Source organism: Xyrauchen texanus, chromosome 33 (genome assembly GCF_025860055.1).
Source record: "Xyrauchen texanus isolate HMW12.3.18 chromosome 33, RBS_HiC_50CHRs, whole genome shotgun sequence".
Classification (NCBI taxonomy): Eukaryota; Metazoa; Chordata; class Actinopteri; order Cypriniformes; family Catostomidae; genus Xyrauchen; species Xyrauchen texanus.
The window spans coordinates 30012521-30035159 of NC_068308.1; the positions used below are offsets into that span (position 1 = coordinate 30012521).

At 39.1% G+C, this 22639-nt stretch overlaps 1 protein-coding gene across 1 annotated transcript in view; it reads right to left on the minus strand.

Moving 5' to 3' along the window:
• LOC127626833 (transmembrane protein 94-like) overlaps positions 1-22639 on the minus strand; it is a 54166-nt gene that overhangs the window by 24647 nt on the left and 6880 nt on the right. The window contains exons 3-11 of the mRNA XM_052102909.1: positions 10988-11107; positions 10759-10886; positions 8577-8713; positions 7506-7714; positions 3698-3849; positions 3389-3491; positions 2430-2516; positions 1935-2051; positions 778-834 (exon numbers count right to left, since the gene is read on the minus strand). Of these exons, the coding sequence (XP_051958869.1) occupies positions 778-834; positions 1935-2051; positions 2430-2516; positions 3389-3491; positions 3698-3849; positions 7506-7714; positions 8577-8713; positions 10759-10886; positions 10988-11107 (1110 nt within the window). The remainder of the gene's footprint in view (positions 1-777; positions 835-1934; positions 2052-2429; positions 2517-3388; positions 3492-3697; positions 3850-7505; positions 7715-8576; positions 8714-10758; positions 10887-10987; positions 11108-22639) is intronic.

Here is a 22639-nt window from a genome sequence, read left to right on the forward strand (position 1 = left end):
AATACTCTCATCCTCAACAAACACACATACACAGACACAAACACAAACTTTAACTGCACTCTCAAAAAGGTGCATGGCAGCTTCCTTTTCATTATTACAAAGTCTTTAAAATATGAGATTGAACAGCCAAACACACAGGAAATTTCAATAGTTTCAGCCTGAACATATAACCAATGTCTTTCTGGCCATGCAGACAAAATCTTACAAAATGTTATAGATTTTGAAGGAAAAAAAGCCTTGATCATGCAAAAGTTTTCCCAAACACACATTAACTTGGATAATGTGATTATAAAATTTGAAATATGTAGTCCAGACAATCACCACCACTTTAGAGACAGCATATACTCTATCATGCAAACCTCAGGCAGGCAGAAGATGGGCAGGCAAAGGCCGTGTGGGGTCAAAGATCAGCGAGGGGTGGTGCCAAACTAACCGGCAACACAAGAAGCGAAAAAGGTGCAAATCAATAAAAAGGACTGCGGGAGTCTTGCCTGATTTTGCTAACTTGATTGAACAAAATGGGAAGATGAATTGCATAATGTGGGTGTGATTAAAACAAATTATTAAAGAATAAATAAAATGTGGTGAAGCAAATTATAACAAGTTATTTTGTAGTGATCCTTCTGAAGACAAGTGGTAATGGCTAAAAAAAATGGAGAACAAAAAGGTGGAAAAAAAGATTGTGGGGGTTGTGGGAATCCAGAGCAGGGGAGAAGGATCACAAGAAGCGTGTGGTGAACGGTTGGGAGAGGGGGAGGAGGAATACAGAGGTTATACCTGGGAGGACACCACTTCCGTGTAGCTGCTTAGAGTGTCCTCAGAGAACTTAGCAAGCTGGGACGAGAGAAAAGTCTGATTAAAAACCCTCAGGAGGAGACGGTCAGCCCGTCTGGTCAAATATCTCTCTTTAACTCACTTTACCTCGACTCCTCAGCCCTTCCCTAAACCTCCCTACTACTAGTTTAGGCTGGGACAATGAGGTTTGCATCCTCATGCAGTGTTCCGGCTGAAAATCAAAGTTAACAGACATGGTGTACAGGGTGCTGTCATAGTTAAATTTTATCCAGAATATCCAGCAGTGTGGGATTCAGGAAGTCATATAGTATTTTTTGTGCACATACATGTACTTTGTGCGTTTTAGGGACAAAATTGTCACCAAGATGAACATCTCTTTGGGGACATTTAGGATATTGCAAAAAAATTATACAAATCATAAATAAAATGATATATATTTTATTTTCAACAAATAACATTTTTGTTTTTTAGGGGTAGGTTTCAGGTTTGGCTTAGTCAAAATTTTAATAAGCTTTTAACAATAGGAGTCTAGGGTATGTCCCAATTTACAAAGCAAATAAATGTGTGAGAAATTACCAAGTTCAGGCATGAAACGAATGACACAAGCTGATAGGTTCTTTAAACTTGTCTGTTAGCCAATTATGTGATATTTCAAACCAATCGGCTCACATGGCGTAAGCCCATAGGTCCTTTGACGCGTGATCATGTAGCCAATCAACTTGTGTACTCTCTCTTTGCTGTAACATTTACATTTGCTCAATTTACATGTTAGCCGGTTTCAGTGCAGCATGCTGTGTGGGTTTTCTCTGAAACCATCCACCTCCACATGTCAAGATCTGCTACATGGGTTTTGTATTTATGTCTAATTGTGCAGCAGCAGCAGGTCCAAATGCTTAACTCAGTATGTCGGTTTCTGTTCTAGCAATAGCAAGTCTCCGTACTTGCTCTTCAGCAGTGTAGCAGATCTAGTCAGCAAAGGCCAATATCCTATCAACATGTCATACCCACATTAACATGCTTAATCTTTCCGAGGGTTGTCATGACTGAACTGTTAATAAATACCAAAAAGGAACATAAACCCAAACAGGCAAGTGAATGAATATGTGTGTGTGTTCAGTGTGGTGTAATGTGCATCTTACCAGGCCAGTGGGAGAGTTCCGGCTGGACTCAGCAAACACGCGTGCCTCTCCATACGCATTAACCAGAACCCACATGACAGGAAATAGTAGAGGTAAAATAGGCAATACACCCATCATCTACTCATCAGGGAGAGAGTGAGAGAAAGAGGACAGGAATTAAAGGGGTCATTACATAAGGAATACAATTTTCCTTGACCTCTTGAGATAAAATAGCTTGATTTACTATGAAAACATACTGTAACTTTCAGAACCCAAACCTTCCTCTTTATTCTAAAAAAAAAAGCATTTATTGGAGCATATATTGTAGTATATATTATAATCTGATCTTCAAAACCTTTGTCAGATGTCAGAACAATGAATATATAAGCATCCTTACTTGCCCTTACACTGCCACACTGTTCAAAAATTAAACTGTGAAAGCAGTTTTGAATAAAAAGTACCTTTTCCTTTAAAAATAACTTGTTGACATGTGATTAGCCATTAGAAGCCCATTACCTGCAACTGAAGGAAGTTGAAGGGTCCAGGGGTGAGACCGGGAGTGTCACAGAAGTAACGAATCGTGTTAATGGACAAAAAGGCCACCTAGAATCAGTTCACCATTGATCATTATAAGCAAATAGACACATTTCTGACCATAAGAAACAACTATGTACATCACTCTACAATTGACCCTTCGCCAAGTTCCGCTAACCTTTGTTGTCCTTGTAGGTGTCCTTGCTGATGTTATACATGTTCATTTGAGAATGAGGGCTGACAGTTTAATCCATAGCATGCTGTTCTTGAGAATTATTTTTAAAACAGTGTGTATCCTCTTTAGGTACCTTGAGTCACTATTTGAAGTGACCCGGCAGCAACGATTTCATTTTTAAAAATAATTTCAATAAAATTCAGCTTAAAACTACTCAAACACACATTACTTCCATAGACTCTCTTAGGAAAAAAATTAAATGCTTGTCAGAGAAATGGAGGCCAGCAACAGTTGATAAGATAGGATTGGTCAGAAACACTTTTAAGGCGGGGCTTAGTGAAGGGTCAATTTGCTATGAAATAACAAGTCCACACTAATCCTTCATTATTATGACCACTAGGCCTTTTTCACACATCTTGTGTCCGAGCGTACATGTTGAACGTACATTCTGCTGTGTTAAAGAACTGTGGCACTATACAGAAAACAAAGATAAATGGCCATTAATTATAAAATGCTATGAGGATGGACATTGCAAACTATTACAAACTTACTCATCATGAAATCTATTTTACTTGAGTAGGGGGACCCTTTTTACATCCAAATGGTAATTAATTTATATAGAACCCAAACTGGTCGTCTGGATTCAGTCAGATTTACTGAAAAGAAAGTGGTGTTTGTGTACCTGTCACTATGCGTATAACCTGCCAGATGTGTGAAACAGGCTTGATTTTAAAAACGTATGAAAGTGTTTTGAGGTTTGTCATACAAAAACAGCAGGGCAGGCAAATTTGGAAATAATGGACTGCACTGTGAACCGTTCATTATCAAGAGCTGTGATTGGGCGAGAGAGAGCCAGGTCAAGACTGTTCCTGTTGGCCAGAAAGAAGAGGACATCATATCAGATATTGTGACAACACAAAAGTTTGTCAACAATGTTCAAGTATGACAACAGAAACATGATGAAATGAAAAAAAAAAAGAGCTACTTTGTATGACCACACTCTAAAAATAATCTAACATTTCAATCTAATATCAGCATTGAAGACAAGTTCTTTCAAATATATGGATGTATTAACCTGACACTGTCGAGTATAGGTGTGCGCACCACCCTGAAGAGGCGGTACTGTTGAGGACTGTGGGGGCCCCTCCTTTCATTCCCGCGTGGGGATGGGGTAGGGGAGAAGGGTGGAAAAAGGTCTCCTGGTTCTAGCACAATGTGTTCATCGTCCTAGTAACAGAAGATACAGTGATTGAGAGAAACAGATTCAGAGTGCCGCAGAAACCAAGAGAAACACTCATTAATAAACAGTGAGTGTTCTCCCAAGAAACTTTCAGCACCAATTATAAAAACTATGTGGAACCCCCTTCTAATTAACATGTTTGTCTATGTAAGCTACACCAATTACTAACAGGTGCATAAAATGAAATATACAGCCTTCCTTAACATGCAATCCTTAAGCATACTTCGATCAGACATGAATGCTAGGCATCTGCATACAGGACGCGTAACGCAAATTTCATAATCAGCAGAGTGCTCAACACTGAACGTGTGCAGCCATGAGTACTCTGAACTGTATGCGCATGCGTCAGGAATTATTTGCACTAATTAGTGGGTCCACAAGGTGGCACAATTCACAATTGAGCCATTGCTTTCATGAAGAAGCACTAGAATGGATGTACACATCAAGAGCACGTGTGTGAGGAGGTCATGAGATACCTGCATTTGTATAAAAACATCTTTATGTTTCTAAACCAGAGGTGTCCAAACTTTTTCCAATGAAGGGCCAAAAATCAAACTTGATTGAGGGCCGTGCGTCAAAAGTAAACGTTGCATTAAAAAAACTCAGGGCCTCAAATTCATTTCTGAAAATGATGGGGGACACCGATCATATGGGGGCATTTTTTACCTTTACAAAAGGTCATTTTTTCCTAACCTTATAAAATGAATCTGTCATCCTCTGACAAATATTTTAATTTAAACAATTCATTCAATTTTAAAATGTCATGTTTTAATAGTTACAAAATTGCATGATCTCTAAATTGTATAATAAACATCGTTACTGAAGCAAAACTTTTTTTCTCATTCACATATTTCCAAATATTTTGGCTATTAAATAAACAGATTACAAAATTAATGCATGACACAGAGGAGGAGATGACAGCATTTCTCAAGATTTGGAATGATGAGCTTGTAAAAAAACTTAGCAACTCCTGCATGCCAATGTAATAACAAATAATAAAAAAAAGAACATTAATCAGAGATATGATTCATACACTTCAAGTGGATAATGTTCTGTTAAAATATTATTGTAGGCCTATCATAAATTTTTATTTAACATCAAGGGTGTTAAACACATGCAGATGTTATGTTTGTTAATATTACTATTAACTACATTGTAGAATTTGATCATTTTAGCTTGGGAGCACAACCCCGAACTGATGAAGAGCATGAGAAGCGGAGTGACCATCGGTGAGCATTTATGGTGCGAGCATCCGCCACTGACTCTGTAACATCTTCACAACGGATGTCACAAAACAAACAATATTCAGCGAAAATTTGGATGAAGATTGCATTGTATGTATTTGGAACTATATCAGATTGTCTGGGATTTTTTTTGCCCAGAGCCCCAGTTCATTTCCAACCCTGGATGGAACTAGAGATGGAGATGAGAGTTGTAACTGGTGTTTAAGCATCTCTTCATCATCCTGCTGGTACATTCCACAAATATTTTTTCTTGTAAATTAGCTGCATTATGACAAATTAGGGAGCATGAAGATTAGAATGGCAGCAAAACTATAGATTGTTCCAACGTCACGCACTTGCAATATTAAACAGCTTTGTTGACTATAAACAGGAATGATATATACGAATATATATTAAAAAATTTTTATTGAATTGCTCGCTTTTGGAGATGGAGGTATAACACCATTTGCAAGTCGAATTAACAGGTTTAAAAAGGTTTATACATCTGTAACATCTTAAGTTCAGTAACTATGTGACAATGCACTTCCTCACTGTGCATTCTTACACCTCTGACACTGCTGACAGCTGCACGACAGGGTAAGTGAGAGACGGAGTGGATTTACTTGCACAGATTATGGAATTACAGTTTGATACAAAAACAAGTTTATTAATATGTTTGTTCATCTGTATCTATTGGTTTACTAATTCGCAGCTGCACTGTAAAGTGACTAAACGTGTGCAGGAATTTCACGCTTTACGGACATGGAACTTGCAGGAATTATTTTCTTTTTTATAAATATACAACAAGACCGGCCAAATCAAAGGTCATCGTGGGCCAACTTTGCCTTTAAGATAAATAGTCCAGCAACTCATATTAGTTGTAGCACACATGCTCCAACCTCCTGTGTATGCACGCAAAGTCAAATTAAGTATACTTTGAAATGCTAGCGTTCGACTGTACCGCTTAAGAGTTTGCTTCAAAACCAAAGAATACGTTGAGCTTAAATAAAAAAGAAAATAATCAGTAGAATACGGCGATGTTTCCCAAACTTTTTTTTGCCATAAGTACCCTCACAGCACCATCAGAAAGGCTCATAGACACAAAACCAAAAAATGTGTACCAAAGGCCAAACATCATTTAACATTATAATTAATATTGTAATATCCCTAATGTACAAAAAGAGAAGAGGAAGTTGCTGGTTATGTTTATTTGTCATCAAAATTAAACATAACCAGGCCATATAAGCCATGGAACTTGCAATTAGGACAGACTAATGCTGTTAACTCTACAGGAGTAACTTTTGTAAACTTGATCATTATTTTGGTAGACAGTATAAATATATATTAAGATTAATGATAGGCCTATATTTTTATTGTTTACATATAACTATTTACAGGTATTTTAATATGTAGAACAAGTGCTAAAATGGAGTGCTAAGTCTCTTTAAGACTACAGGCAGAGCGCATATTAATGAGTTCCTGAGTTGTGCGGCTCCTCTATTCAAATTAAATGTTTATTTTTTGTTGTTCTGATCAAAATCTGATTGAACAGAAAGGATATTAAAAGAGGCATTATCAATGACAAATGGACTACATGGATTTAATTAATGAACACGCATTAAATGGAAGGAGTCAAACCAAACTTTTACTCTCAATACCCAGTGAAAGGATCTTAGTGCTGAACTTCGCATATTAAAAGATCGATCATCGGATATTAAGAATAGATAACGAGATTGTTCAAATGAAGATAGCGATTAATCAGGAAATCTATTTTTCCCCCAGCCCTAATTCCTATTATTTATAATTTAGTCATACATTTTGTTTTATAGGTTAAACAAAGAAAAATCCAATTCTTTTTGCATACCCTCGGTTGTGAATCATTGAAATAGGGCATACTTTCTCTGTTCTAACATGACAATGCCCCTGTGCATAAAGCAAAGTCTAGAACTGCTTTACTGAGGAGTCCGAGGTGTAAGAAATTGACTGGCCTGCACAAAGCCCAACCCTGAACCGCACGGACACCTTTGGGATGAATTGGATTGACAACTGCAAGCCAGCTCCATCGTCCAACATCAATGCCTGACCTCACTGATCCTCTTGTGTCTGAATGGGAGCAGATCCCAGCAATCATATTCCAACATCAAGTGGAAAGCCTTCCCAGAAAAGTGGAAGCTGTTATAGCAGCAATGGAAGGAATTTGACCACATCCCTATTATTGCCCATGGTTTTGAAATCAAATGTTGAACAATCACCTGTAGGTGTGATTTTCAGGCATCCATATGCTTTTGGTATAGCCACTTAGTGTAGCATCTTATAGGAGCTTCAATATTTGTTTAATGCAAGATGCCATTGTGTAAATAAATCTACACAATGAATCAAAGAAAAATTATTTAACTCAAAATGCAATTCAATTAAATTACCTTGATTCCTCTGAGAGATGCAAAGGCTTCCTGGCCTGGTCTAAGAGCAATGACATCACCCTCCACCAGCAGACTAACAGGTAGATTGACCAGTTGCTCATCTCTGTATGTCCAGTGCAGTGACCATGAAGGGGAGGTGGGAGTGTAGAGATCCGGGTACAATGAGGGGGCCCATCTGACTGGATGTCCTGCACTTCTCTCCAAATAATCTTTCAACACATGAGCAAATGTGATAGTTAATAACTAAATAATAACTGAATTTTAGGTAAGATGTACTTTAAAAGATATAGTTCACTCAAATAAAATGCTGTCATCATCTTCCCTTATGTCATTCAAAACCCCTCTGACTTTCTTTTGTGGAACACACTGCTCTTTTTCATACAATGAAAGTGAAGGGTGGATGATGCTGTCCGAAGCCATATGATAGTTGAGTGAACAACATACTGACGTTTAAGTTTTAATTAACTTAAAAATCCTCCCCTCCATAGCTCTTATTTCTTTACACTATAGTTCATATATAAGTCACACTTCCACATTTATCAGGCACGTAATCGGCAAAGGACAAAAAAAGAAAAAAAAAAGGAATATGTACCGAGCAACCTCTGAGTATTTTTGGAGGATTTCAATTCTATTCAATTTCTATTTAGCCTGTTATTCTGTCTTCTGCCACCTGCATACAGGCATATTTATAGAATGCAATTGAATGAACAATGCAGGTCAGGTCAGGTCAGATATTCCGCCTCGAACTCATGCCATTGGTTGAGTAACATTGTTGGGTGGGGTCTAAGCTGGTCACTCCAAACAAACAGAAATTTTTATAGAGGCAGAGACACAATGTTTACAGTTTGATAAAATTAATCCATGAATAGCTTACTCATAGTTGTCTCTGCATATTATGCTGGGATAGGAGAAATATTTTAACACAGATAAAGTTACATTCTTCAGCTTAAAGGAATGTAAAATTCTCATATCAAAGTGTATTTAGCATTACATGAAAATTTCAAAGAAATGAACAGATGATCTACATCCTTCAGTTCACAACCTCTGAGTCACTTCCTGACGCATGCTCACCATTTAGCTGCGAGATGATGGATTTGAGCCTCCGCACCATCTCACTCGTCCGTAGCCTCTGCTGCCGCCCAATGAGGAAGAGGTTTGACAGCAGCAGGAGGAAAAGTGCACCCGCGTTCACCAGCTCTATGCCCTGACTGAGACAAAATATGAAAAGTTTATATAACACATGGGGGCTGGGCCAGGATTCATAGCTCAATAGCTAAGGTTTGATGTGGAAATATGTAATGATGTTTCATGCACCAAGGATGTCAAAAGTAACGGTACTTTGGTACAAAGTCAATATTGAAATAAAAAAAAAGTGTAACAATATCAGTTCTGCTACAGTACCAGTAGTACAAAGTACTCAATCCAGACCTAGTGTGATTGTCAGGACCCACTTTCAAATGTTCACATAGGTATATGCACTTACATGTGGTAATGTGGCTGCTTCCATGAACAGTCAAATGGGCTTCATGGTCAAAATGCCCGTCCGGCAAGGTATTAATATAAACAGGTCTTACGTGAATGCAAACACGTGTCAAAATATGGGATCTGTGCATTAGACCTTACAGTATCTGCCGCTGTCTATTATGACTAATATTATGACTATTAACTTTAATAAATTAAAAACTTGAAGCAGTTTTTACTTAATTGGGATGTTGCCTTTAAGGGCATTTTCAGACCTGTAGCTCATTCGATTTGTTTCAAAACAGGGGCTAAAATTGTTACAATGTTACATTTTCTTCTTGGTTTGGTTTCACAAGGCAACATTTCAAAATGGACCAAAAGTGTGTCAATAAAAGTCACATGTAAGCAGACTTTCCCCTTACTGGTCAGAATGTTTGTGCGCTTTTCTGGAATTTAGCGCATCCATTGATATACAGTTTTAATATGATATACCTGTAAAAATTGTCAACCGTTACAAATGTTTGAGTGTTATGTCACGCTTATGAAAAACGTCACAGCAGGGTACAGAATGCGCATTCCAGTCAGAGGTTGTGCAACAAATACACTTTATCAGACACACGGATGATACAAGTTGTAAAATTTAGGTCATGGTTATTTTTAGCCATCATTAGTTGGTTTTGCATTTTTTCAAAGATTGTTTTCTCACAGTCACAGAGCTCGCTCTCACACGTGCGTACACACACACAAACAGCAAAGTGAAGCAAAGGCAAAAAAAATTTTTTTTATCTGTCAAAAAGTTGCTGATGCCTAACTGTGTTCTGCCACTATCCGAGAGAAGTGATTGTGCTAAAATTACCTCAGGAATTATAAAACAGCTCCTACTTTAAACATGCAAATATATCCAATATAGTCACCAAAAGGCTAAACACACGATTTGATTAAGTGCTGACCTACAGATGTCTTCTCCAAAGATTCATTAAGTATGTCCATGGTTTTTATAGGGTTATTGTTTGGTTTATTGGTCAGTTGGGTCAGATTACATTCTCACCACAAGAGAATGTAATTCTCTAGGGTTCATTTGCAATCGGATCAATTGTTTTGATGTGGATTCGAGTGTGACTGCCGTGTTCATATATGCCAAAACGAACCGAACTAAGGGAGAAAACATGCTTGGTTCCAAAATAGATGCTCCATACAAGCCAGATGTGAAAATGCCCTTTATTTCTCAATTGTTTTAATTTTATATATTAATATTTGGATTCATATTTATCTTTTTATTTATAATATTAGCTATTTTTGCAGTGGTATCGAAATTGGTATTGAGAATCGTGACATTTCAATGGTATTGGCTACAGCAATTTTGGTTTTGTGACAACACTATTATGCACTTTAAATTTCAAATGTAAAATCAAAACAATTTGTACCAATACTGAGTTCACATAATGTCGGAATTTCTATAATTATGAATTAATAACTAGGAGATTCTATTTGGAACTGGTCACATCCTCAGACTGATGTTTCAATGGCAACTCTTATAATGTCAAAATGTGCATCTTTGTTGGTTATGATAACAAAATATTGTATAACTACATAAAAACACCTTTCTTTGTTCCTAAAAGTTTACAAAAGCACATAAAGCAGACACATGCTATAATAAAGTGGCATATCAAACAGAACTATGTGTTGAGATACCTATTTATCTTTAATTGTTGACGATGCTGCCAACTCACAATTCAGAAACTCACAATTATAGCAATCGACACAATGTGAATGCCGCAGTAGCTGTACACACCTGCCCTTCGGCTGGCTGCCATGACAACACAAAAGTCCAACCACCACCACAAGTGTGAGAACAGCTCCCGGCCAATGGAAACATGAGTGCCGGTTGTCATGGTGTAGGAAGCTCTTAGCCCATAGTTCCTGTATACCAGAAAGAAAAAGAAAAAACATTTTCCAATAAGTTATATTAATATTCCATAAACTGGTGCTAATAAACTAAAAGGCAATGAATCTAGACAAACCCGTATGGTGAATCTGCGCTGGCCGAATTTCTGGTGTTGTCCCAGTAAATTGGACAGCTGGTTCCGTAGGGTGCACAGAGCCTGAGCTGTGGACAGTCCCAGTGGAGTCGCCTCCTCCTCCTACAGCAAAACCAAACCAAACCAAACCAAACCAAACCAATTAAAAATAATTTAATGTTTTACCATCTTGGTTGGAGTTTGTTCCATGTAAACAGTGCTTCATGAACATTTACGTCACGTCCAAATTGAAACCAACAAACATGGAGAAAAACAAACACGGGGGACGAATCCAAAACAAGTGAAATGCTGGAAAAAAAAATGGTTTGCATTAAATGGTGCCGTTTTCTCATTGAATGCACGCACGCACACGCACAACTAACTAACTAACTAACTAACAGCCCACTTTCTAAAGTCTATTTTTCGAATTGGTGATAGAGGATTGGGTGCATCTTTCGAACTAGCAACAGCAGACGCAGGCAATCACAGCCGTGATTGACATACAGCACTTTTGCTCGTATGATTTTGCCATAAATCACACTGTCATAACTGGCTATATATAAGCTTTCTGCACATGGTCACTGTAAACTGAATTTTCCTCTTGCCAGCAAACAGAATTCCTTCCATTGCAAGTGCATTTCTGTAAACCCCATTTTTGGTTTTACAATCTGAGGGACTATTCCCTAAATTATAAATGTAAATACAGAAAATCATGAGGTAAATCAAGTCACTATCCCAACTTTTTATAGATAACTTTATACACCAATCCTGACTCTCTTTACCAAAAGTGCTGAGGGAACGCACACAGACACTGCAATTCAAGCTTAGCTAGCTAGCTCAACAACATTGCTCAAAAAGGCCTAATATGGTTGAAAAAAAAATGTAAGGCTCTCCCTCCACTATTACTCATTTGGCTATCCTATAATTATTTATGGATCTGTGGGTCAGCTGGGGTCCTGTAGTAGAATATCAGGATCCCACTGCTATAAATAAACATAATGCTTTCCCACAGCCAGAAACCGAGTGCCTGCACTAAATCCTTGCGGAAGCCTCCACTCACCAAGCATCTCTCACACATCAACAAGCAAGGATTTATCATCACCTTGCATTCGGATGCATGCAGATAAACTCACAGGTCCATTATGGGGGCCACTAAAGACCTTGAAAAAATGCATCACACAATTAAGCTAAACCATCAACTGTAAACAATAGGAAGGCACTCTCACCTGTTCACGGTACTCAGGATTACAATCGCACACAACAACAGATTTAAGTCTTCCCATGCAAAAGCTAAATGTTGCTTCCTGGACAGCAGACTCCAAGCTGGGTTGGAGGGGCTGTAGCCCAGAATGTTTTCTGGATGGCATTCTCTTTTCAGAATGTTTTAGAGGCAATGGGGCTCAACAATCAAAAACGTGCACGCTGTAGTAACGTCATATTTCATTACCAGTACCTCCATCTGTCTCAACTCTCAGCTCTGATGGTCAGTAATGCCGAAGCTGTTAATTTAACTTCATTTCTCAGCTATTGTGTAGTAATAAAAGCAAACGCACACACTAGCCTAGTTTCCATCCATCTTTTGCACTATTTTCTTATTGACAAAGTGAAAATGCAAAAAATTAAATTGCGATATTTGCCGCCTTCAAATGGCTTTTTATCAATAAAAAGGGTGAGCGTGATGACGTCATGCCTAAAAAAAACACTTTGTCACATAAGTTTTGGTTTCGCGCATAAGAAAATCTGCCCTGAAGCAGTTTCCATTCAGAAATGTGTATTTATCGCTAATTCGCCTCCCAGATGTCCCTAATTTTTTTCCTCTGAAGTTTTGGTAAAATGGGGAGAGTATTGAGACAATTCATTAAAATTAGCCAGCTTACTATCAATTTCACAAATAAAAGCAATCAGAAGAGGAATTGCAATCAAAAGGGAACAGTTGTCCTTCTGATAGGACTGTAATATTGGTCCTGATGTTGCACCTATCGCAGGCACCAGTTCCGTCCCGAAAGCGGATCGTCGTGGCCCTGTTCAAGCTGGCAGCCTGCACCAAGTAGTGGAGGAAACTTTCTGTCTCCGTATAAGTACCATCAATCAATGTGTATATGCGGTGTGCACAGCTATTAAAGAAAATAACATGATGCGGTGTAATATCAGGGTTTACATATGATACATACCTGATATTCAATATTTTTAACAATCGTCTAAACAAAAGCATCGCCATCACAACTGCATTAAGTCCCGCATATTTCTCAAGCAACTTGTAATGACCAACTGAACTTGATTATCATCTAAAATGTATTTTAGCTTCAAAATGCTAATTTATATTTTCTGAAGCAGTAAATGTGATTTATAATATTTTCAAAAGCTAATTTTCTGAAAGTCAACTCAGCATTGGAAAAATTGTTCTGATAGTTTATAGTCAAAAGTATTCTAAATTAAATAGAATTGTGCCGCAAGTGTTCCAAAAACAAAATAACAATAAAAAAAGCTTTTCACCTAGTATTGTGTAATTATTCTTAATTTAAAACCTCTTTATGCACAGAAATTATATGTTTTTGTACTGTGGGCTAATTCCGTGACTGCAGTCTATTATTTTGAATGGTGTGGAAAAGCAACTTTAATAAATAAATGTATGGATACTGCGATTAAATTAATCGCAAACAGTGGCCATTCATTTGTTCAGATATTGGTGTTGGCACTCCTGGAAGTGTCACATTTGCAGATCGGCTCTATATGACAAAGATCAATCCATTATCACATACAATAAATTGGTTTTCAATACTGTTGTCATGATTAACACAGGCTAACGACTGTGGCAAACTCTGTCATGTGACACTACATGTATGCGTTAATGCCAATTTTATCGACAAAAAGGGTTTCCAAACAATTTTTTCAGGACATTTCTTGTATCGACAGAGTTTATGTGCTTGAGTTAAACGAAAAAATATTATGTCGACATTTGTGACATTTTAGCGATAATGTGCGTTTCCATCAGCTTTATTTTGATACGTTAAAACTTTTTCGCAAAAAATCCTTGGATGGAAGCGTAGTTAGTAAAGCACCCAGTGCTGATTGTCTAATCTATAAGCACTTTTGGAATACCTCTCATCCAATCAGATTCAAGGAGCTAACTGTTGTATAAATAGCGATATTCTTGAAATTCTTGCTTGATAACTACAGAATTGCAGACCTAAATAATGCGATTGTAGCTCAGCTTTGTCCAGCATGTATACAAATTAATCGGACCACAACTGGCCTCTACGTTGTACTCGTGCTCCAAAAGACATTCAACGTACATTGAACACTTCCTTAATTTACGTCCTGCCTTCAAATATTCGATAACTCATTGTGTCATGTATACTTGGACAGACAGATGAAGACTGTAGCTTGACAATGCAAAAAAAAAAACCTGTAGCTCAATTATAACTGCTCATGTAAACATACTGAATGAGGATTTTTTTTCCTGCAGGCGCTATCAGACAAGTAGTTCAGATTTGTACTTGCCTTGGTTTATTCTAACTAATGCCTCAAAACTAAGCAATTTTCAAAATCTCATCTATATCAGCTAAATAATGTTACATTGGTGATCTGATAATTCTACAGAATTAGCAAACCAATCGTGTTCAAAACACCTCAGAAAACATAAATATTTAAGTGTGCAAGGCATAAAAACACAAGTACATGATCAACAAATTATTTGAACATATGAGCGTAATCAAAATCATTCATTTGTCGTGATGACACAATGTGTAATTAAATAGTTGAAGGAAGGAAATCAGCTGAGAGAGTGTTGAATTAGGGCTGCCAAATTTGTGTCACACGAATACGGGATGCTTAAGCATTTTGAGTGCTTCAATACTGGAAATCTTCATTTCGGCCAAAATACAAATACACTAATACGGGACAGTTGGCAACCCTACAGCAGGTTGAATACACATTGAATACACCTGATTTTTGGAGCATGTACACAAAACAAAATCCAGTTATGGTCCAACTAACATGTATACATGCTGGATGAAGTCGAGCTACAGTCATTATCTAGGTCTGTTAGTTCGATTTCGCAAAAATTAGAGTGGTACAATTTCAGTCAGGCGAAACATTTTGCATGACATTTTAAAAAGATTACATTTAGTCTGACTGGAACCAAACTTTTAAAGTACGTGAAAACAGAGTTTCACGGACTTCAAACTCAAGACCTTCATCACCTATAGTGAATATCACAATGATGTACCAGCCAGCAGAGTCATTTATCAAAGTACGAATGTATTATTTACACTTGTACATAGCTTTGCTTTATGATATAGCACTAATGGACGAAACCCCAGATACCAGTTTCCCTAGTGCTACCCCAGAACAAACAAATCACAATCAACTCAGGAGTTTGTTACAATAAGTGTGCACAGATCCACTTACTTTATCCTTCCAGAACCAGGTCCAATTTTTCAGGATCATGGCAGCACCTTGTCCCTCTGCGGCTGACAGACTGTTCAGAAAGCAGCTCTATGTGTGACTGGTGTGTGTGTGTGTGGGGCGGCTATGGAATAATGTATGCTGTTGTTTCAGCACCAGTCGCACAGTCTGGACAGACAGTCTCTGTGCATTGTAAAGCTTTTTTAGCTGTCAGAGTACAGCAGGGTGGCTGGGAAGCACCCTAAGCAGATCTCAAATAAATCAAAGTAATTGTCCATAGAGAGGAGGATGAAAAACACTTTTCAAATGGTAACAGTCTGTAAACCGAGAGGAGATCTCCTGATGCCACTTAAACTAAAAGAGATTGAACTGGAAAAGAAAGGAGATTTTGTGAATTCTAGCTTTAATTAGCCTGATAGGTTTGAAGAGGCAGCTGCAACATGCAACCTGAAAAGAATAAAAGGGTGTAAAATTATAATAAATAGCAAGACAGGGGTGGGCAGGTAACAGGCATGGGGAGCTATTAAGAGAAAGAGTATGAAGTAAGGGATTCAGGGATGAAAGGACATAGAGTGAAAACGGAGCCCTGACATAAGCAAAAGCATGGCATGCCCTCACTGCCCCTTCCAGGCATTCATCCATAACAGCTACCACAGCAGTTTACGATCCTAGCACTAATGAGGCGGAGCAGGACAAGGTCATCCTCACTGAACTGTCCTAAACCTCACATCCACATTGAAACTCACTAAAGGTTCTATACACAAACCTCACAATTAATTAGTGATGCTTCCTAAGGCAAGAGTCTCTTATGATCATACTTTGAACAAAGTTCTAACATTAAGTATTAAATATTGGCATGTAACTCATTCCACATCATTAGAGGCTGTTCACACTAAAGGTATTTATCTATTTCATAAATATCAAAAAAAAACCTTAGCAACACCCAGGCTACCACCCACAGCACCCTTGCATTGTGGCGCTGACCTTTGCATGGAAAAGTATTACTCCATTTTCTAAAAAAATTAAGAAAATGTTAAAACCTCATAATATTATTGAGCCTTATACGGGTGCTCTGATCAGGATTTCTACAGCCGATACAAACCACTGATCAACTTGTCACCTGATTGGCAGATACTGATCCTGATAATTTCACCTTTTATCAAGTTCTCTGTCATAACTGGCTATATATTAGCTTTCTGCACATGGTCACTGTAAACTGAATTTTCCTCTTCCCAGTAAAATCACTTTGCTTTGTTTTTGTCAGCAAAAACTGTTTAAAAAAATTACAGATCACAGATTGAATAATAGTGGAGCGGCTAAGTGATATAATCGTTCAGTTTATGATACAAGCGTGAAAATTGGCATGAGCAGTCTCCATGGGTCACTTGACAAGAAAATTGTCAGAGCCACTTGAAATTTCAAGATGGCGGCCATTTTTCAAGATGGCCGATACCCGGATCCTCATAAGATCAATTTTCCGATAGAAATGTATTGTTTTTTTTTTCATTAAGGACGATTTGGTGTCATTTTATTTTATATGTTTTAGTTTATTCTAAAGAACAACTTTTAACGCATCAAAATACAGTTGTGTTGATTTGTTGATTATAGATAGATTAGACAAGAGTGAATATCTGCACTACCAGGGCACACTGGTGATATATCACTGCTGTTAAACTCAGAGTGGGTTTCAATGTCAGCTAATTGTAAAGTTAGTATCCCAAATGCTGTCTAATCTACCACAAAACAGTTAGATAGCCGCACCTGAAATGACAGGTTGTGCCAGCGCGGGAGAGCCAAGCCAAGGTTAATGGGGTTTTAGTTAACCGGATGGTGTACAGATCGCACAGGATATAAATGCATTGGATGAATGATCGGACTAAGTGTATAGGGTTAAGGCATGAACTTAGTTGTATCCCATACATCAAAGTGCTTGGTAAAAGGTGGTAAAAGGATAAACCCTCGGCCTCTGCCTATACATTTGCTGCAGACATGGCAGAAGCCATCATAACAGTTGAGAAAACTAACTGGGACAGATGTTTCATTTGTCAGCAGGACACCAAGGAAAAACTCATTCATCCGAGTTTATTCAACAGAGAGCACGATCGTACTGTTTATGATACCATTCTAAGAAATGTTCCATTATTTCATAAGATCAATGCTCTGCCTATCTTACTTAGTCCAACCCGACTAGATGAAGGTGATCAAGATGAAGATGAGAAAACACATTGACAAGAAACAGAGCAACATATCATTCAAGCTGTAAACTTATGTTCAATAACACAAAGCTGGAAAGGGCCCAAAAGAGAGCATCTACTGCTGCTAAAGACACTGAAGATACCAAAGATATCCATGTCAAGAGGCCAAGAGGATCCCAGCCCTCGAAAGCTTTGTGCTTTATATGTGAAGATGAGAGTGCAATGTCCCCCTTACGAGAAGCAATGACGATGAAACTTAGGGGGCTTTCACACTTGGTTCGATTGCTCCCCTGCCCCCGATGGACTGTGTTCACATTATATATTTGTATCCGAACCGCGGTACGCTTGCGTCATCAAGCTGCAGCTGGTGCGTAATCGTGTTGCTTGATAACCGCGAAATGAAAACGCGTCAAAATTCAATGAATAGACTTGCTCGGTTCACATTTGTTCTTCTTTTTTTTTAACCTTTGGTTTTGTTTTCAACATCAAGATACAGAAACACACTTTGCGTCTGTCTGCCGCAAAAATACTGAAATCGTTCAAAAGACAGCGGGCTGTCCGCCGAAGACAATTTTTGCGAAGGCAAGCAGAAATCATCTCTCTGCTTGCAGTGCGTGTGCGTCAATCCCGCTTTTCGTCAAGGTAAGTGTATACACACACACGCACGCACGAAAGTAAACCCTTTCCACTAATTTTGAAAGTGAGTGACGCGTATGAGGTGCCCCTAGGGACATTATTCAGAATTACCATGCACATACATGTACTTTTCCTCTCACATACACATATGAAACCAAATTCATTCACATACTATAGTGAAATGCTCACACACATACAAGTGAAATGCTTTTACAAACACAACTGAAACGCTCTCATACATACAACTGAAAATATTACGCTCACACACACAACTGAAATGCTCACACACACGCAACTGAAATGCTCACACACACACAACTGAAATGCTCTCACACACTCAACTGAAATGCTCTCACACACTCAACTGAAATGCTCTCACACACGCAACTGAAATGCTCTCACACACGCAACTGAAATGCTCTCACACACGCAACTGAAATGCTCTCACACACGCAACTGAAATGCTCACACACACGCAACTGAAATGCTCTCACACACGCAACTGAAATGCTCTCACACACGCAACTGAAATGCTCTCACACACGCAACTGAAATGCTCTCACACACGCAACTGAAATGCTCTCACACACGCAACTGAAATGCTCTCACACGCAACTGAAATGCTCACACACACGCAGCTGAAATGCTCTCACACACGCAGCTGAAATGCTCTCACACACGCAACTGAAATGCTCTCACACACGCAACTGAAATGCTCTCACACACGCAACTGAAACGCACTCACACACGCAACTGAAATGCTCACACACACACAACTGAAATGCTCACACACACACAACTGAAATGCTCTCACACACGCAACTGAAATGCTCTCACACACGCAACTGAAACGCACTCACACACGCAACTGAAATGCTCTCACACACGCAACTGAAACGCACTCACACACGCAACTGAAATGCTCTCACACACACAACTAAAATGATTACACTCTCACACACACAACTGAAAAGCATTTCAGTATGTTGTATGCAAGCATTTCAGTATGTTGTATGAAAGCATTTCAGTATGTTGTATGCAAGCATTTCAGTATGTTGTATGCAAGCATTTCAGTTGTGTGTGTGAGAGCATTTCAGTTGTGTGTGAGAGCGTTCAGTTGTGTGTGAGAGCATTTCAGTTGTGTGTGTGAGAGCATTTCAGTTGAAACGAAGCACATTTCAGTTGAAACGGAAGGTGGTTAACGTACCCACTCCACTCCAGTTGGTGGCAGTAGTGTATGGCGTTTAATTTTGGACAAAACAGCGCAAGCGCAAAAACACAGCGCGCAAGTGAATTTCAACAGTGTGAGCACCATGACACAGCTTCGCATTTAAAATTTAAACCTGCAGAACTTGCAAATCACAAACTCGAGCACAAAAATATGATTGTGCACACAAATTAACAAGTCCCACACACGCCGAAGTTCTTTTCTGCACACGCACGAGTTCTTTTCCTATGGGAAGCCAAACAAAGCAAAAGTGGGACGAGACAGCGGGGGTTTACAGAGCTCGCGCCATGCTGACATGTCATCTGCGCGGTTCAATGGTCCGAGCACGCGGCCAGTTCGATCAGCGCAGCGCGGACGTGTTTCCTAGCGACACCCAATGGGCAGCGCGGCGCGAATAATCCTCAACAGCGCTGCGCTGACCAATTTAAACAGCGCAGCGCAAACCATACATGCAAATAAATGTAGGCCCTACAATAAAGAAACCCCTCCTTCCTTACAAAAAATTGGTTCTCTGCTGAAGTTTAGCAGTTTTTCCCTACAGAAGACAAAGAAGAAGAAAGACAAGATGAAATGCATACATTTCTTATGTTTATTATCTTTAATAGTGTTAGTAAAGAGTAGTGTTGTGATATATATATATATATCTGTATAATGTTTTAGAATGACCTTAGCAGAAGGTTGGCGTGCTCCTCAAGACGACTACGATATTGAAAGTCATTGAAGTTTCTGCTTTGTACAGCTCTTTCCGTAGCCTCTATACATATGTGCAGTTCTTCAAAGTAGGGTATCGACGCACAACACTACTCTTTACCAGGGACGGACTGGGGCTAAAAAACAGCCCTGGACTTTCTCCCAAATAGGCCCATCATCCGGCCATTCGCCACTAGCCGCGCAACAGACACTAGTAAAACATGTAAAATATTCTGACTGACTGTTATTTAGACCGTTATTTACTTTATGGTTTCCATGGTGACGCGTCATTGCTTGTCACGTGACACACCGCAGCCACAACAGCACTGAATGAATGATGATATGCTTTATGCCGTTTTTCCTTTTTATTAAAAATATTCACACATTTGTTAGCATGTTAGCATGAAATATCTGATATTCAGACTGTCAAATAAATGCAAGTGGGTGAGTTTTGTTGTCTAAACACCTTTATAACGATCGCGTTAGTTGAGCTGTGAGCGATGGGCGCCGCCATAGTGCCACAGTTCAGAGAATCGGATCTGTTGGATTTAGGCTACAACACGCTAATTCATCCACTTCTCCCAAAATACATGAAAGTAAGTGACCGGTGAACTGGGAGAAGAATAGAGTAAACTTTAAAATTACTTTCACAATGTGTATCTGATTGATATGAATAAAACGTGTCTAATTATTATGGAAAGGAATATTATTGCCGTTTCCATAGACATCAGTGTGTATTTTACAAACTCTATGTCTCTCTAAATGTATTGTATTGTTTGTTTAGTACCTACGTATGCTGAAATGAAATTATATGTCTGAAACCTAAAACCTAAAAAGAAACATTATGTGGTTGAAAACACTGAAAACTAAGTTGTGATATGACAGCGCTGAGCGCGTCCGTCTCTGGCTCAGTGCCAGCCAACGCGCAAAGCACATTTAATATTAGCAGCTAATCACGGTGCACTGACCGCTCTAATCACAATAGTGTGTGTGTGTGTGTGTGTGTGTGTGTGTGTGTGTGTGTGTGTGTGTGAGATCGTGCGTCGCGAAAGGGTTAATTTCGGTCCTGGCTGCAGCTCATGTACAAAACTGTACATTTTTCTAAACTGACCTGCTTCCATTACAAATCTGACTGCGGCGGGGATCGAATCACAAACTGGCTAGTAGGCCGACTCTTCTTCCTCAGTTTTTTATTTTTTTACACGCTGCATATAAGTGATCGTATTAGTGTCCCTACTGTTGGCTGTTCATATTGCTTTATTATACTTTTTTTTGTGCCGACGGACGGCCCTCGGTTGGACGGCCGTTCTGGACTTTTCCCGAACGCACAGATTGTCAGTCCGTCCCTGCTCTTTACTAACACTATTAAAGATAATAAACATAAGAAATGTATGCATTTTCATGTTGTCTTTCTTCTTCTTTGTCTTCTGTAGGGAAAAACTGCTAAATTTCAGCAGAGAACCAATTTTTTGTAAGGAAGGAGGGGTTTCTTTATTGTACATTAATTTGCATGTATGGTTTGCACTGCGCTGTTTAAATTGGTCAGCGCAGCGCTGTTGAGGATTGTTCGCGCCGCTGCCCATTGGGTGTCGCTAGGAAACACGTCCGCGCTGCGCTGATCGAACTGGCCGCTGGCTCGGACCATTGAACCGCGCAGATGACATGTCAGCTGCGGCGCGAGCTCTGTAAACCCCCGCTGTCTCGTCCCACTTTTGCTTTGTTTGGCTTCCCATAGGAAAAGAACTCGTGCGTGTGCAGAAAAGAACTCGCGCGTGTGTGGGACTTGTTAATTTGTGTGCACAATCATATTTTTGTGCTCGAGTTTGTGATTTGCAAGTTCTGCAGGTTTAAATTTTACGTCGCGAGCTGTGTCATGGTGCTCACACTGTTGAAATTCACTTGCGCGCTGTGTTTTTGCGCTTGCGCTGTTTTGTCCAAAATTAAACGCCATACACTACTGCCACCAACTGGAGTGGAGTGGGTACTTTAACCACCTTCCGTTTCAACTGAAATGTGCTTCCGTTTCAACTGAAATGCTCTCCCACACACAACTGAAATGCTCTCACACACACAACTGAAATGCTTGCATACAACATACTGAAATGCTTTCATACAACATACTGAAATGCTTGCATACAACATACTGAAATGCTTTTCAGTTGTGTGTGTGAGAGCATTTCAGTTGTGTGTGTGTGAGCGTTTCAGTTGCGTGTGTGAGAGCATTTCAGTTGTGTGTGTGAGAGCATTTCAGTTGTGTGTGTGAGTGCGTTTCAGTTGCGTGTGTGAGAGCATTTCAGTTGTGTGTGTGAGAGCATTTCAGTTGTGTGTGTGAGAGCATTTCAGTTGTGTGTGTGTGAGCGTTTCAGTTGTGTGTGTGAGTGCGTTTCAGTTGCGTGTGTGAGAGCATTTCAGTTGCGTGTGTGTGAGCATTTCAGTTGTGTGTGTGAGCGTAATATTTTCAGTTGTATGTATGAGAGCGTTTCAGTTGTGTTTGTAAAA